The sequence below is a fragment of the Accipiter gentilis genome, chromosome 24 (genome assembly GCF_929443795.1).
Source record: "Accipiter gentilis chromosome 24, bAccGen1.1, whole genome shotgun sequence".
Lineage (NCBI taxonomy): Eukaryota > Metazoa > Chordata > Aves > Accipitriformes > Accipitridae > Astur > Astur gentilis.
In genome coordinates this window covers 22316671-22334548 of record NC_064903.1, presented here as the reverse complement: position 1 = coordinate 22334548, position 17878 = coordinate 22316671, and the positions used below count along the sequence as shown (strand labels likewise).

The 17878-nt window shown below is 42.5% G+C and overlaps 1 protein-coding gene across 5 annotated transcripts in view; it reads right to left on the bottom strand.

Moving 5' to 3' along the window:
* HDX (highly divergent homeobox) overlaps positions 1 to 11922 on the bottom strand; it is a 48675-nt gene extending 36753 nt beyond the window's left edge. The window contains exons 1-4 of one of the 5 annotated variants that reach the window (XM_049828062.1): positions 11696 to 11922; positions 7956 to 8101; positions 3344 to 3513; positions 3052 to 3198 (exon numbers count right to left, since the gene is read on the bottom strand). In XM_049828062.1, coding sequence (XP_049684019.1) covers positions 3052 to 3198 — 147 coding nt within the window. In that variant the 5' untranslated portion in view covers positions 3344 to 3513; positions 7956 to 8101; positions 11696 to 11922. Of the gene's footprint in view, positions 1 to 900; positions 1049 to 3051; positions 3199 to 3343; positions 3514 to 7955; positions 9316 to 11695 lie in introns of those variants that run through there. The other 4 variants (XM_049828063.1, XM_049828065.1, XM_049828061.1 and 1 more) reach the window with 4 other exon arrangements.
* Positions 11923 to 17878: the final 5956 nt, after the last annotated feature.

The following is a 17878-nucleotide window of genomic DNA, read 5'->3' as shown; positions in this document are numbered from 1 at the left end:
GTTACTTTATTTCATAAAACAAATTTAGAAGATGAATTTTTTTAAAAAAATTTCTGCTCAGTCAATAAACTTTCAAGATCGAAGTTATAATTATAATAGAGACACTGCAGGTTTTGGACCAGGAAAACAGATTTCATTCCCAACTTCTCCACCTGTATAGAATTAAAATCTGAAGTCTTTCCTCACAATTTTCCTGAAAAGAAATGCATTCAAAGAAATGTAAATAACTTACTAGCACTACTATTCACTTGGGATTAAACTACAGTTTCATGAGACAGCACAAGTCAGATTTGCCTCTGCTGACAGAGTCCCATTCTCCTGACCATGTCCCCAGCTTCTTACTCCCACCATTTATCCAAAAGCACCCACCTGAAGGATCAGCAAGTGCAACTCCCCCAAAAGGCATAAAACTGAATTGGCAAAAAAAAAAAAAAAAAAAAAAAAAGACCATAAGTTTTGGTAAGGTTAGCAAATTTAACTGGGTTATTCTGAAACTGAATAAATGCGAGAGATGATCAGCACAAGAAGAAAGGAGAGAAAGAATTGTGGAGCTGGGAGAAGAGAAAGAATACAAAACCTCCCATTTTTAGCGCTGTGAGACATTAGGACCAAGAATAATTATGTAAAGCTATATCCTTAGACCGAAAGGGAAGCTCCACATTGTTACTAGCTTGGAGGTCATGGTATTAATTTCGGATGTGACAGAGGAGTCATTAAGTACAAAATATCCTAAGAAAAGGGACATGAATCTTTGTTCCAATCAAGTTCCCCAACTAGTAAGTTTCGGGAGCACTTTCACTAACACTGGAAGCATTACTGAAGTTCCTAACTATTATTTAGGAGGAGGAGAAGATCCCAGAAGAGATGATAGACCAAAAGTCCAGCTATTAAGAAAATTACCTGAAATTTAAGAGAGCCTGATTTTACATTCCCAGTTTGATTCAGGCAGAGCTGGAACTTCAGACTGTCCCACAATCCAGATACACACCACAGAGAGACTGTCAGTGGTGCCTGCCCATTACTTTTGACTAGAAGGTCCACCCTAAATCTGAAAAGAAAGTGTCCTCAGGAAATCTTTCAAGATGTGTAAAAGAATAACGAAGCTGTAACTCTTCTGATATCTGCTGTTGTACTATGGTGAGAACCCCACACCACCTCCCTGATCACTGCTCCCAGCACTCAGTGATACTGTGAAAATCAGACTTGGAGAACTTCTGCACTTCATCAAGTCACATTGCTCACATTTCATGTAAAGACAACAAGCAACCAGCAGAAGTATACTAATATTAATAGCCTGGTTTCAGTCATTCAAACCTGATGTAGCTAGAATACATCTCTATTAAATTTGAAGAGGGACAGGGTTTTTGGCCCCTCTACTACATTTCCTAATTTTGAAAGGAAGAACATATTTTTATGCATTGCAGTAAAAAAATCTGTAGAGGTTTACATCAAATAATAAATAGGACTTTTCTTTTTTCCAACCCAGCTCAAGATTGGAAAGACTGGATGTAGTTCTATGGGACAAGGTTACAGAAATCCCGATTCAGGGCAAGAATATATTCATAGATATATGACATTTGAATCATAACTGTTACATTTAGGGAATTCGTGTTCCTATTATAGTCATATCTGCAAGTGCCAGCTGCAACCCAAGTATCATTTTGCTAGACATGGTGCAAAGAAGTACTAATCTCTGTCCAAGAGTTTTATAGGGAAAAAAAAAAAAAAGGAGAGGAGGATTAGGCGAGGAAGAAAGGAGGGCTGTAAAGAAGGAAAGGTAAGATCGTGCAAAAATATGAGAATTGCAGGACAAATGCTAGGTCTGTTTCCATTGCACTTCACAAGCAGGAAAAAAGTTTAAGTATTGCAAGTAACGGCTCAGTAAGGGCAGAAAACTAAAGGAAAAAGGCTGTGATACATTATTGCACTAAGGGAAACAGAGAAGGACAAGGAAACATGAAGACGGAGAGTGAATGAGAACTGCAAGTAGAAGAGAGACTGGCTGCCTCCTCTAAGTCCTTCAATCAGAATAAAAATAGAAAAACAGGCCCTGACTGCATCATCAGCATCCAGATTCCTGTTACAACTGTTTGTCTGTTCCAGGGAGTCTGAATTTCTGGCTGACTTTCAGAACTTCCCACCATCTAGAGCTGAGAAAGTAAGTTTTAGTATTTTCAGAGTATTTTGAGGGAAGGGAATCCAGGTAAGAATTAGGGAGCAGGAGGGGTTGTTATTGTCAATATAGCACTGGTACACCACTTAAAAAAAAAAAGTAGGCTGGTCTTACTTCTTCCTCTTCAGTGTCCAGTGTTGCAGCAACTCCTGGTAGTTCCACTACTGTTATTTTTTCAGCTAATGCTTGATGATTTCTATTTTTGCTCTGAGACAACAGCCATTTTGTTGTCTAGTGTTTCACAAAGGGATTATTATTTCCCTTCCTGTGGAATTCACAGACTTTGGAAGAGCTCCCGTTAGCACTAGTGACATTCTTCTTTTATAAGAAAAGAATGTACTCACTGTAAATAACCACGAGGGACCACAATATTTATGATTGTGACATGGAATACAAGTGTGACAGAGTGTGTTAAAAGAAATACTTCTACAATTATTCCCCCAAATACATTAGCTTACAGAAATTTAACTTAAGAATAGTTCCCTAATAACATGACCTTTCTTTGATACAATACATTGCACAAGGTTTCTACAGGGCAAACTAATTTGCAATTTAATGAATTAAAAAAAGCCAACCCCCAAACCCAAACCATAATATCATCAACAAAAGACAAACAACAACCCAAAAAAACCAACCAAACAAAAATCACTTCTTGTGCAATCCAGGCCCCTGCTAAATACAGCAATCATGTGAAGACATTTCAGCGAAAACAAACTATAAACAGACTCACTGGATAAAAATGAACGTCACACACACACACTGAAGTCTGATTTAAGACACGTATGAAGTTAGAGACTCCAGCCCTCTACAGGTATTTTATGTAAAGAAATGAATGTGTATAACTTTAACATACAAATTTGGAAGGCCTCAGTACTTACCCTGACTACACTGAAGTCCAGTTTAGTTTCTTGTGCACACTGTAATATGAGCTGAAAGCAATTTTTACTTTGATTTGTCATTCCATTTTCATAATAACGCTGTAATATCCTTTGTTGTTCTACAGTAAATACAGAACGCAGATTCATCTAAAAATAAAAGAAGATACTCTGAAAGTTGGAATAAAAACTGTAATACTTGCAGAATGCACAGCCTCTCATTTATGCTTGTTGTGATAACACTAAGTGTTGACATGTTTTTTTTAAAGAGTCCTTGACCAACACTTTTACTTACTTTCCAAAAAAACCTGTTACAGTCAGCATTAGCGATTCCTTTGTGATGGACTCGAGTTGAACAGGTGAACTACATGTTTGGAACAACACTGACAGCTTTTCATAAATAAATAAATATTACATTGTGTTGCTAAGTCCAAGAGCCTCTAGTTTCAAAGAAAAAGATTCTCCCTTAAAAAAAAAAATAAAAAAATAAAGGCATTAGGCAATACAGAGTAACACCAGCAGCTCCAACAATATTGGCAGGTCTGTTTCCCCTTCCCTACCAAAAAAAAAAAAAGAAGAGACAAAATGTGAGATAAAATAAAGATGGCTGTTTGGCACGAGTAGTTTCCACCGTCTCCAACTTCAGCAAATCCTACACTCCGTAATGGCTAGACATGCTACTCCTGCTCCTGCATCAGCACCAGCACTTCCCAGCTGCAAAGTCACAAAGATCAAGAACCAGAAGACTAACTGGGAAAAAAAACCAAAGAGAAGGGCTTCAGGCAGTTCTGGTCCAGCCCACTGCAATGCTAATGCTCTAATATTAACAGAAAGGAGGGACCACCCAAATCACAGCCCACGTTTAGAAAGGTTCAAGCTACTGTGAAACTATACCCTGAGGCTATAAATCAGGCTTTTTAAGAACACTTAAGGATTGTTTTACAGGGGTATAAGCCAATGCTGGCTACAAAACTGCAGGATGCGTTCCTGCCCCTTTGCTTTGTCCGAAGCAGGGCTGGGTTTTTCAGCAGGCTCCACCAGAGTGAAGAGACCCATGCTCCTCCCAGGCTAACAGCAACTCCTGGGGTCTCGTTTTCAGCCTGCTGAGCCAGCTCAGCACCGGGTCCCCCCATGAGAGCGCTTCGCTGTATGGGGACAGGGCAGACGGGGATCGGGCAGCCACTCCACTGCTGGCCAGGCCAGCGGGCACCCAAGGGCCCAGCCGGGGAGCAGAACTCCCACTAGTCACACTGGTCAGCACAGGGCTATACTGGGCCACTACAGAGGCGGGAGGTGGCCAGGGATGAGGCAGCCTCTTCAGCAGCAGTTTGATGAACACGTTAAACCAGGCACAGCTTTGTTGCGCACGAGAATTTATGCCCTTCCTTGGAAACAACAAACAGCTGAGTATTAGCAAGTACAGAACAGACTCCCTAATGGCAAACTGAATTTTTATGCTCGTTATATGGTCTGTACAGGCAAAGAATATAATCCTCTGGTTATATGTAGGAAAAGAGACCCATCATCACAGTATTTCCAGAATGGGGCCTTTATCTTGTCCCAAACAGGAGGCTGCCAGCTGAGACACCACAAGTGCTGGCCAGGAACAACCTGCATTGCATCCGACCTCATGTCTCAGAAAGCAAAAAAGTCACCAGCCACACATTATTTTTAATACTTTCAGTACATGTATCAAAATAATGCAGAATGAACTAAAGAATAAGAAACCGTACCATCATCTTGTAGGAAACTAAAGGGGGTGAGGGAACCCTTTGTAGCTACCAAGCTTTTAGTTACGAGGTTTGGAAATTTTGGATGGAAAAGAGGAGAGTAGCAATATACTTAATCTTTGCACAAGAACTGCTTCTAATTTAGAGCAAATAAAATTATTAAGGGCTCAAAAAGCATGAGCAGACACCTAACTCCATTCACGTTATTCATCAAGATGATTATACTATGTAATGGTAACGGATATTAGAGTTCAACAAGCCTCTATAAAGAAAAAGATTAATATCTAGGATTTGGAGTAAAATGCTGGTAGACCAGAGCTTTGACTTCAGTTTACTTTCCTCTGTATGTCAACAGACAAGAGAAAAATCACTAACTACCAACTTGTAAAATACTGCTGTTTTCATTTCAATAATACTAAAACCAGAAGATGATTTTTCAATCACATTTTTACCTCTGTTCCCAATTCTTAATTCACCCTCTCAATCTAGTGCATTATTAAATGCAGCACTACCAGCTGCATTACAAGTCAGGCTTTGCCTGCGTTATGCCTCCCCCAGAATGTGTATTCAGTCACAGTCAGAGCTGGGCAAAGGAGACTCCTGCTCTGAATACTCTGCTGTTCAAAGAAATTTATAGCAAGCAACAGAGGAGACAATTATTAGCCCATTAACAAATCAATAAAGTTCATAAAAACCTACTTTATAAAGTTAAGAACTGTCTTCAGATCTCCCATGTGGATATGCATGATGATGCAGCCACCAACTGATTTATGTCACTTTTAAAGAATAAGCAAGAGTTAATTTTGTGATTCTTTTTCCTCCTGCAGGATTGGCAGGAGGCAGCTTACACTTCTGTGTCTACTACTCTTTCAGTACCAGTGGTCCTGTTTTATTCAGTTGAGATCAGTTCCCACAAATGACTTTGTCAGAAGTTATGAACCTTCTATCTTTCCAGATCCAGATGAAGTCTGTCATCCAATAGCTCCAGCATTTCTATACATAGGCTCATCAAAAAGAAGCATGCTCTCCAAATAGTTCGTCAACCGCAATGAAGACTCCTCCAATTGCAAGATAAATTTTTAGAACCAGACCTGATGACCTGCAAGCAAAGATGTGTGTCAGGTGCTTAAGAAATCTTTTAATTATGTGGATTTCTGTATCCAAAGTCACTTCTGTGTTAGAATACTTTCATTGTTGTGTTTGACATCTGTAGTTTAGATAAGGACAGGGTGGAGCATTTTGAGGAAATCTCTTTATCTTCAGATAAACCTATATACATTGCATGACAGACTTCACCTAGCTGAGCTCAAGAGAGGTCAAGGTCTGGTTTAATAAGCAACTCATTTTTGCAGTTTATTTTAATCACTTGTAAACTACACCTGCCAACCAAAATACTGGTATGATTCCTTAGTAACTTCTGCCTTGAATCCAGTCAAGCACAGCTCGGAGGATCTGTGCAGAGGCCATCAGAAACTGATTTAAATAAACAAATTGCAGGACCCTACAAACACAGAGTTATGGAAACTGACTCATAATTTGAGTTTACATTCCAACATCTAAACTTTCAAATAAGCAAGTGAGGATTTATCAATGGTTTTGGTTTGTTGGTGGTTTTTTTAAGTATACTGAATCCTAAGTCAGTAGGCAGTTCTGTATCATTTCCTGCTGCCATCTACCCACACACATATTTACCAAAACTACAGAAGGGACATTAAAATATTCTCTAAAATATCATTACCTATCCTGCTCTGTAAATCAATGTTATTCATTCTGCTCTGCCAATTAATCAATCTTTGTCTTTTTTTAAAAAAACTACCTTTTACCAGAGGCAACAGAAATTTAGGGGCAAATTGCAGAATAAACCAGACCACACACATACTGTTCAGCAGGGCTATGCAGGCAGCTACATGTGTCCAACAGAAAACTTGGTTCCAATTCTACTCAAAATACTAAACTCAGAGCAAACCAACCAAACCACTAGGCCCACTACAACAAGCCATTCTATTACATCCCCTAATATTTTGAACTATCCTACAGTTGCTTGGTATAACATGGTTATTAACAAGTAGACCTTAAGCTTCAGGCAGTGCATAAGCAATAGATAACCTCAACATACAGCATTAACGCCTAAAACAAAGACCCCAGTGAACCCATCAGACCCCCAGGAAGCTGCAAGGCAGTTTTTGCTATTTGGGTTGCAGATGTAGCACAACCTCACAAGATGCGTGCTCTGGTCATAGCTGGGCAGGAAATATGACTTTGCATGAAGATCTTGGATTACATGGAACAGTAGAAAGGAAATGAAGAATCACAGTTTCTTTGCTTTTTAACTGCTTATATAATAATCTCTAACTAGGTATAAAAGATCACAAGATTACTATTAGAAGTAGAAATAGCAGTAATAATCTCCAAGCATTCAATCTCAATATTGTAGGACAAAACAATAACTGGCATACTGATTTCATACTAGTGTGTAGAACATTTGGCAATATTCCTTCTCTTGCAGGTTAAAAATTTACTGATAGTATGTAATCTGTGAAGTCCAGATGGAAATTAGTTTGCTATCAGCAGTTCTTCAGTGCTTATTTAGAATACCTAAAACAGTGTTGAAAAAAACAGTTACTAAATGTTTGGAAGCTCCATTAGAAAGCCACAAAGTCCAAAGCCATCACATTAATCCATGAAGCGCTGTCTCTGCATAGCCCACCTCCACAGGCAACAAGCTTTGCTCACTTTCCATACCTGTCAGACCTAGCAATTTATCTACATTAAATACACTGAGCATTCAAACATCTGGAAGAACATAATGCTACCGTCTCTGAGACAAATTAATACAGGGTATATTCATCACAGGATTACAATGTGGTTTTGGTTTTTTGGGTTTGCATTGTTTGGGGTTTTTTTTTTTTGAGAAGTATTACCTGTATAGCATCAGTTTTCATAGTTATACACAACAAGATATTCTTACATTTTCTTTAATATGGGACATAACTTACAAAGTGCTGACATTACTAAGCATTAAGGTAGCCACATTAGTATCAAGGGAATCAGCAGGCCGTACGCCTTCATAATGGACTCAGTATTACTCAAGACAATCTCAGTAACTTCAAAGGAAATAAACTCCTTTTCCCAATTTGTGTACCTACGAAGCACTCCAGTTTCTTCAGGCTTTCTCACCTTTGTCTTGAACCTCAGACTCCAAGTTAGAAATCCACATGGATTTTTATCATAATTTCATTTCAATCTTGACTTGCCAAGCTTAGAAAACACGCACTTGAGCTTTTGGGAAGCCAGGTGTCCAGTTGGTTGGCAACATATTGGCACTGAAAAGAGAGTTTGTTGCAGAAAAGAACTCTGTGAAATTTAACAAAATTCAGGCAAAGCATTACGCAAACTGAGATTCCATGAACGTAAGTTGTATTTTCCCTTCAATAAAAGACAGAGGTAGCAAAGCAGTATTTTTAAGGATTCAAATTCTGCCATCTCTGCTGATAAAATAAGGTAGCCTTGGCCAAGTATGTTGCTGTCTATGTGACAGTAGAGAGAATAATCTACAACAAATGAAAAAGCAGGTTTCCTTTAAGTACTTCCTTCATCCCTGCTACGTCTTCCAGGCCAACTAACATCATTCAGCTTTCCACTTTGGTGGTCTCCCACCCCTCAACCTTCTGCAAACCCATCAATAAAGATGTTGTTCTTCATTCCCTTTCTAAACTGGATACTAATTTAAAAAAAAATAATTATCATAGTAGCAGAAGAATCCCTTTGTTATATGTGGTGGTGCGGGAGACAAAAACATAGTCCAAGTGCTAAGTCAGGCACTGGGGACACGCGAGAGATCTAAGGCTGGTAAGTGATAAGAACGAAGGCAGGAACTCTGTGCACTTCTGGTTTTCCAAGACTGCCGAGTACGAGCCTCACGAAGGACAATCCTACTGACACACTGCAACCCGTCACGTTGGCTCCTTGTCAGATGAGATTAAGGTTATTCTTACAGCTCAACTTCTTCAGACTTCTTTAGCTGCTTGAGCAACTTTTTCCACAGTATCCACCTTCCTCCCCTTTCTGTGGCAAGAGCAAGCATAATTGGAGAGGGGAGAAAAAAGAAGGACTAAAGCCGAGTTTGCTTCTAAAGTGTAGCACATTTGCTTCATGAAACAGGTACTTAATGCAACAATTATCCCACACGGTTTGCTGCAAATGCCTAGTCCTTCCACTCTAGTTATTTTATCAACATCCAAAGTTAAGAATCTCTCCAGGGAGACCTGATGAAGCCCAGAGATGTATTTTTAGAAACTAAAGAAAACAACTTGGTGTCAAGGACTACTACAAAAGAAAGAAAAACAATAAAAAATGGGAATAATCCTGTATCAATGATCCCCTGGTTAGAAAAAAAACCCCAAATTCAAGAGTTACTTAGCTGTTCTGCAACGACTACTTGAAAGATCTGGAGAGAAAAAAAAATAGGTCAAAAAAAAAGCAGCAGCATAAGAAGAAAAAAAAAATTCTGTGGCCTAAAGTCTGCCTCCAATGTATAGCATTATAGTGTTAATGTCAAAAAGTCTCTAAACATTAAGATTGCTGAACTAAGTAAACTTACTTACAAGGCAAGTCTTTATAGAATACAAAACATTAATATTAATTAATTTGAAAAATAGGAAATAAAAACTTACTGAGAATCCTCTCATTTCAAACAGTAACAGAAACTACTCTTGGATGTGAAATTATAAATAATAATAAAAAATAATTCACTTGGAGTACAAGCCACCACAAAGTAACTAAGTGTAAAAATCTTTATGGTATAAAACACTATAAAACTGTCAGGGATTAACACATAGTGATAAAATGGAATAAGCAGTTTCTGAGAGGTTTTGGGTTTATTTTTCAACCTCAGCATCAAACAAGCATTTGTTTGGAAAAAAGTCATCTTATAAGAGCCTGTAAGACTATTGCTGTTTTGGTCTGTTCATCCATAACAGGAACAAAATCAGCACACTCCTCAATTTATTTCTTTTTTTCTTTCCCTCCACAGATCTCCAGTGGTACAAAATAATAAGACTCGGCACCAATATAAATCCGCAACTATAATAAGAAAGCTACCATATACACAAATAAAACAAGAGTGCAGTAGTGACACTATTACTACAGCTTTAGAAACCTGAACGGTACCGGCAATCACCTAATTCACTTTCCACATCTGCCAAAAGCTCACAGTTTTTTGCACAGCCCAAATGGAAAGAAAACAACCAACGAACACCCCAAGTTACACACCACGTGTGGAGAGACTGGACGTACATCAAGCAACAATGTTTAATAATCCGAATTTGTAGGTAACTGCCTCTTTCTTACTCAGGCCAAAATAGTTACGACTACACAACTGTAAGTGCAGTAGATCATGGTTATGGTTGGGTTAGTGTAATATACAGACCAGCTCGTAAAAATACTTTCAAATATCCGTGACTCGCAGCACAATTGCTTCCCTCTCCACTAAGTACAGCATTTGTAATATTGTATTACAGTCCTACCTATAAAATCCAGCCTTTTATTAGGGACAAATTAGACAGCCCTCAGTAACTTCGTAACATAATAACCTGTGACCACAACTCTGCAGGTTTATGCATCCCATCCCTCTTCACTCATGTAAATGGGACTTCTGACTACAACTGGATTAGCCACATGTTTTAAATTAAGCACGTACACAAGCGTTTGTAAGACCTACGTCAGAAAGAAGGAAAAGAATACTAAAATGCAGTTTTACTCTGAAGATGTGAGCTGCTTCAAGACTCCAGTTCAGCGGCTATAGAGCTACTTTTGGTTAGTTACATACAATCTTACCTATAACATCAGAAGCCCCAGGCTAACAGAACGCGGGGGTACAGGGTTGGGGACTGCTTGTCATTCCCTGGTGTGGGGCAAGCCCACGTGCAACAAAAGTGCTTCCAGAGGGAAGACCTCCCCTGCACCATCACCCCCCCAGAACGCCACAGACTGCGCAAGCAGCGTGCTTTCTCCTCCTCGTTCCCTTCCAAATACTCGAAGGCTAAAATCTTGACAGTAAAAGGACACCCTGGTCAACTGCCACCACGACCGGCCGCGTTCGGCACCAAAACAGGGCCCATATGGTCTGCGAGTCAGGAGTCCTTATGGGAAACAAGGTTTGAGTTGTTCCGTGACAATCCCCTACTGCTGGCCACCTCCTGCCCCACTCACGCGTGGCTGTCCACCTGCCGCTCCGTGGGCCCCACAGGCCTCACCTGCCCCTCTGTGGGCCCTCACACCATGAGGCAACGCCAAGCTTTCCTCTCACCCCTCCCCAACCGTCCCCCCCCCCCAAAAAAAAGCCTCCAGCTGTACCAGCCCAGCCTCAAGCAGCTGCCCCAGGGCTGACGCGAGAGGTAAGAAGGGGCCCCAGAGCTCAGGGAAAGAGACAACACGGAGGGACGGACGGACACCGACCACCATCCCAGCCCGCCGCCTCCCTCAGCGCATGCGCCCCACCCGCCCCTCAGGCCGCCGGGCCCGCGGAGCAGTGCGCGCGCGCAGCGCAGGCGCGGGCGGCTTCCCCCACCCCACCCCCCCCCACCCCTATGAAGCGGCCGCACGCATGCGCACTTCCCCATCGGCGGCGGCGGCGGCGGGTGCCTAGCGCCTGCCTCTGCGGGGCCGGCGGGGAGGGCGCAGTGCGCCTGCGCGCCCGAGGCGGGTCTGCGAGAGCGAGCCCGCGCGGCCCGCCCTCCCCCACCGCCAGGCCGCCGGCCCAGGGGCATCATCATCATCATCATCCTCCTCCTCCTCCTCCTCCTCCTCCTCCTCCTCCCCGCCCGCCTCGCCCCTCCCGGGCGGGGACCCGGCTACCCCCCCCCCCCAGGGACTCCCTCGCTCCCGCCCACCGCCCCTGCGCAGCGCGCCGGGCTTACCGTGCTGTGCGGGGCTGGTGCGGGGGGCTCGGGGCTCCGGATTCAGCCGGTTTCGGCTGGGTCGGTCCCGGCGTCACACAATGAAATCAGCGCCTCCGATCATTAATTCTCATCATGATCGTGACGTCAGCGCAGACAGCGGCCAATGGGAGCGTAAGATCAGCGCCGGCCGGGACAGTGCTCGCCCCCGCCCCTCGCCCCCCGGAGAGCGGCGGGGGGGGGGGGTGGGGGGGGGGGGAGTCGTGCGCCGTGCGGGCTCTGAGGGGCCGCGGCGGGGAGCGGCCGACACGGAGCCGCCCTCTCACGGAGCCGCCGGGGGGCCGCAGCCCCGTCTTCACCCCCACCCCCCCCCCCCGCGTCTTCAGCCCCCCTCAGCGGCCGGGGCCGCCTGGGCGCGCCCGCCGCTCCCTCAGCTTGACGGCACCCGGCCTCTCCTCACGGCGCCGGGAACCGGCCCCGCCGCACCGGCCTCAGCCCCCCCTACACACACACACCCCCCCCCCCCCCGGGGCGGGTCGGCCCCCGCCGGCATCCCCCTGCCGGCGGGCAGGTAACGGTGGGCGCCGCGGGAGTTGGTCTCCGGGGCGCCCGTAAAGCGATACCGGCGTTTTCAGAGGGAAACCGGTAGCGAACGGCCGGCTAAATAGAATTCACCGTGCCTTACAACCTTTTTTCTTGCGCTGCGCTGGGCGGACGGGTAGGTGCGTCTGGTAAAATCTGAAACGGTGCAGGAAGGAGCAGGATTTCAGTGAGGTGAATGGCAATGGGGGTCAAGAAATAAACTTTTGATTGCTTGGGGTGAATACGCGTGGCCTGGGAAGCAGGGAAGAGGCAGTCTCTTCAGGTGGGCAGCACGGGGCCGGTAACCCTCGTGGAGGCCGGACAGCCGGCCTGGGTCGTGGTCGGAGCCGGCGATTGTACCAGCACCGCGGCGCAAGCGACGCTCGTAACGTTGTGTTCTACCGGGACCCCGCGGTACGACCGGGTGCATGGATGCCGGCCCTCCTTTGGGCTCCGTTTCCCATCCGAACGGAAACCTAGTCAACCAACAAGCAAGAAGTCCGATACCGCTCACCCCTACGGATGGATTATGTGATAGAAATCGTTTAAAGTCATTATTGGCTCAGCTGTAGAAGCACTAAGAAGTCCGAATCAGACTTGAGGCCTTGTTGTGTTAATTGTAAAGCCTCTAGATATGCCGTGTCCCTATCCTGAATAGTGTACGCTGTAAGTCATAATGTTAAAATACTAAAACAGGCGATAAATTTTGTGCAATGACTTTAATCGGAACTATCGGTGAACATTCCTGCGGGACTAAAATAAAAGCATTGCTACTGGTTATTTGTAGGCAGAGAGAAGTGGTCAATGTGTATGTTTATTTTAAAACTACAGTAAGTTATTGATATTGTTAAAAAATTTTAACACTGATTTCTGACATACGTAATTCTGTTTCTGGCCACCTAAAGTTTTGTCTTATGGTTTTCCATGCAGCAGGAACATGTGCTGAATATTTGGTCATCCACAAATAAAACACGTCCTTCTAGAGCGTCCTTTAATAGTTGAATAGTAGTTCATGTTCTGTCCACGTTGTAATTACATTTCCTTCACCAGTCTGGAAAGTCAATCAAACAATTAATAAAGCTTAATCTGACCTAAAGGTCTTAGGTTACTGGAATTGTTTCAGTAAAGTGCTAGTCTTTAGCTTTCCTGCTTTATAAAGCAGAAGACGGACCAAGCCAGCTTTCCTCTGGCAATGTACATCTCTCCTGGTGTAGCTGATGTTGAGAGCTCTGCATACTTCCAACAAATTAGGGTAATATACCAGATATATTGATATGATATTTCCTTTGTATCACACCCAGTAATTCTGTGGTGCAGAGGGAACTGGATGAATGAGGTGAGCCAACTGAAAAGATGGTGTTTTTCTGGGTGGGATCAGTTACCTAATGGCTCAGCTCATTGATAGAGCTCGCCTGCTGCAGCATAGTTGCTCGATTCACCACAGAAAACCAGCATGAGGAAGCAGCTGAGGATAGGGAAAGGGGTAGGGGGTGTCCCTTTGGGTAGCAGCCCCCAGTTGTATTGGATTAGACGCAGCAGTAAACACCCTGAATTTAGTAACAGGATCTTACGGATAGTCCATGTATTTTAAACCCTAAATCTCATATTATGCTGCTGCTTCCCCTAGACGTATTCCCTTCCTCTGTGTGCCATCAACACTCACCTTGTAAAAATTAAATAGAGCAACCGTAAAAACTCTACACCACTTTTATAGAAAATACTGTTTTGGAATTCGCTATGGAATGATTCCAGAGAAACTTAGTACGTTTTCTTCTCACATTATCTGGGGCTTGGGAAACAAAAATGGTGAGACAGTCCCTCTAAAATCCTTTGAAAAAGGTACAGCTTATTAAACTCTTTTAAAATGTTGAATAATAGAAAGCAATATTTCAAGGGCTCTTACCTGACTAACAATGAGCTCACAGGTGCTTTTTCTATAGTTTATATCAAAAAGTTCTTAGAGTAGAATCGTTCTGAAAGGACACATCAGCTGTGCATTTAAGTTGTCGAAGGAACTAGTATGCAGACTTGTGACCACATAAAAAATTTATAGATCACAGTAACAGAAATTTGTCTCAGTATAAAAGGTAAGGCTAAAAGCTTAAGCGGAGAAGTCTATATCCAGCAGGCAGAATATGAAAAGAAAGGTAAGGGACGTGAAAAAATAAATCCGTGCTAGTGGTAGGAGCAGGGTAGAAGAGGCACACTCAGCGATACATACTTTACAATATAGAAGGGCAAACTGAACTTACAGATTAAAAAAGCTGCTGCAGTTTGCAGCAGTGGAGTGACGAGCTCCAGAAAGAACTTCATACTATTTACTTCCTTCCCTGGTATTGCCTCACAATGAGACAAACCTTGAGGGAAAAACTATGGCAGGGTGAAATAAAACAAATACTCTTCTACTGCAACCAGATCCACATGCTTTCTCATTCATTAATAAAAGATTTAAATTAACAGGGACTGGCAAATTGGTCCAGTGGTTTAAACAGTAGCCCGGGACATAAAAGGACTTCTTACATGAGGGAATTAGCATCAAAGCGAGACTCTCTGATGTAGCTACTTTGTATTAGCTCATTAAACTAATTAGCTCAGCTTACTATTAGTCACTTAGCTCAGTATGGGTTACTGCTTCTACATGGTGGAGAAAGCATTTCTCAGAAATACGTGCGCTGGTTTCTAAGCGCTGTGCGTAGGTAGGTAGGTATTCCCTGCTTTAACGGCAGCTGCCGGCTGCGGCTGTCCCATCGTTCCCACACGAGGTATGGAATAGGTCAAAAGCCCTATTTTGTATTCCGCCCTCAGGAACCCAATTGCAAAATCACACAGTTCTTTTCCCCCATCCCAAGACCTTCTCCCATTTCCAGCAGTTCATACCATTTTCAGATTTTTACCAGATCATGCAGGTAAGAAAAGTCTCTGTAACAATGCCCCAGAAGCATCCCAGAGAGAGGAGCTGGTGTGTGACCCCCGCGCGATGAACCTGAACAATTTTGGCCGTACAGTTTAGAGCAACAGCTGCTACTTCCATTTCTGGGCTTTCTGTTGAGTCTAGAAAACACTAAGAAAGCCAATGAGGCAAACCCAACCTGCTTTACAGAAACTTTTCTTAGGACAGCTTCACTCAATTCATTATGCCGTTATTCTGGTGATGCCTTAAATCTCTAAGCCAGACCTGACAGAGCCGGTGGCCACTTGGGGACGGGTGAAAGCAGGGTGGAAAGGAGTACAAGAATGTTTCACCTGCAATTTCTGTTGCAATTTGGTGTGATGCTTCCTGATCTCAAACGAGTAATTTGCCTATTACATTGCCGCAAGGCATTAAATCATGTAGTTACATCACATCAGCCAATAAGGGACCTCGTCTTGCCATTGAATCTGTCCCCTTGTCCCCCAAAAGACCAGTGTTGAACTTGTGCTTGGGCAAAGGTATGGGAGAATCAAATATTTAAAAGCCTGCAGTCAATCTAGTGCATGACTGTCCTCCCATTAAGAAATTTTTGCTGACATTCATCCTGAATCTTCGATAAGTTAAACCCTCAGAAGAGATTTCTTAAACTTCAGGCTCAAGAGTGACCACAGCAAACCCCTGCTTGCTCCTTTCATTTTGTCGGAAAACTATAATAAGTTTTCTGAGCAGTTCCTCAGCCAGTTCTGAGGCTTTGTTTCCCCAGCTTCGCTACAAGAACACCGCGCCTGACCATGCCAAAAGCCTTGCTAAAGTCAAGATACATAACATTTACTGCCTCATGTCTCCACAAGGCTCATTATTCTGTCACGGAGGAAAGTCAGATCGGTTTGACATGAATTATCCTTGCAAAAGCCAATTTGCCTGTTTCTCATTGACTTGTTTCCATTAAAATGTGTGTGCCATACTTTTCATATTGATGCCATTGACTTTGCATGGGTATAAGTTGCTCCAAAAAGCAAGCCCTTTGGTTTAGTTGCCTGCTCTTTCACAGATTTCCTGCTTGATGAACACTTGAAATGACAACAGTGATATCTGTCTGTTTTACAGAAAGATTGGAAAGACACATTAAAGATTGGGAGGCACAAGGGTGTAAGTAAAGGTCTGCTAAATCAGGAGGTTCTTTGTGAAACAGTGATGGAGAAAGGGTTACAGTGTGTAAACCTTAGTAAAAATGTTAATATGGAAAATTCCGTGCAGCACCTTTTCTGCATCTAAGAACACAGCCAGAATTAGTGGTCTTACGAGATTTACAAATTTTCCATCTTCTTTGAACTTGGTTTTGCCACATTAATTAAAATTAGTTGTTAATCCTCACCCAGTGCATAAACAAAGCTCCCATAAACTGAATCTGCAAATATGTCCCTTATGCTAGTATGCAAAAAACAGCTGGTGCTTGTGGAAAAAAAATGCAAAAGAGGCCGGCAGTATATATATTTTAGGGATTTGTTCCACTTTTTTATATCTTGGGATATTTTTATGAAAATCAGGAATGCTGTTTCCTTTTATTTTTATTAACTTTGATAATTTTTCATACAGTGAGCTGTGAAAATTATGAACTTGAGGAATACATAAAAATGCTATACACCAAAAATGAAAAAAAAAAGAAAAAAGAGGAAGATAATTATTGAATATTTATCTTCCGCCCATTAATATTCCTAGCACAGAGAGTTTTATGGTACAAATAAAAAGTTAAAATATTTTAAAAATAAAAATGAATACAAAACCAGTAAAGACAGGAGGAAGCAAAGAACTTGGGAAGCAACCCATCTTTTCCTTCCTGCCTATGCAATTGACCTGTTCTTAGAAGTCTTTACAAATCAATCCCATGTTCTTCTGGATTGTGATGCCTGTTGTACAGAATCCACCAGTCTACTGTTTCAGACTTCATTGTTACAGACTTCCTGAAAGGAGGGGTATTTATTTTCTAAAGTAATAAAAACTTATACCCTGTGTCACGAATCCTGTTTTAGCATCCTGCCAAGTCCGCCAATTTGTCATGCATGAGAGGTTTAGTTCACTTAAAGAATTACCATCAAAGGTATTAGGAAAAGGTGATTTTCATTTGAATTTGTAAAAGTGCGACTTAACAAAGTTCCACGGCAAGGTTCACTCTATTACTTATTACATGGAAGAAACGTACAAAGGAAAATCGAGTTAGAATCAAGTTAGAATGATTCATACAGAGACCGGAGATGTAAAAAGGTAAGGCAGACCCTCCCGTTGAGTCACGAGGTTCAGAGCAGACCCCCTTGCTTTCTAAACTTCTTCTCAGAGAGGAGTCTAGGTGTGGCTGGATCCAAACTTACTCCCAGACTTGGTCAATGGTTTATGCCTGACGGGAGGGATACAAAGGGTAAGGAAAATCTCCCATTGAATTACTATGCCAGTTTGTCAGGGAATGAGTGATTATGGATCCTACACGACTTTGGGGAAGCAGCAATTTAAGATTTATCAACATTATTATGGTAAATCACAAGATTAGGTTATATGATTTTTAACAATACTTAATCATCAGCTAATTATCAGACTGATTTAATAAAATTTGCTATAATCAACACTACAAAGTTTCCTAAATCAAATTGCACACAACCCCCCCCCCCCCCCACACACACACAGATGCAGAGGTTAACCTATGATCAAGATTTTTGACT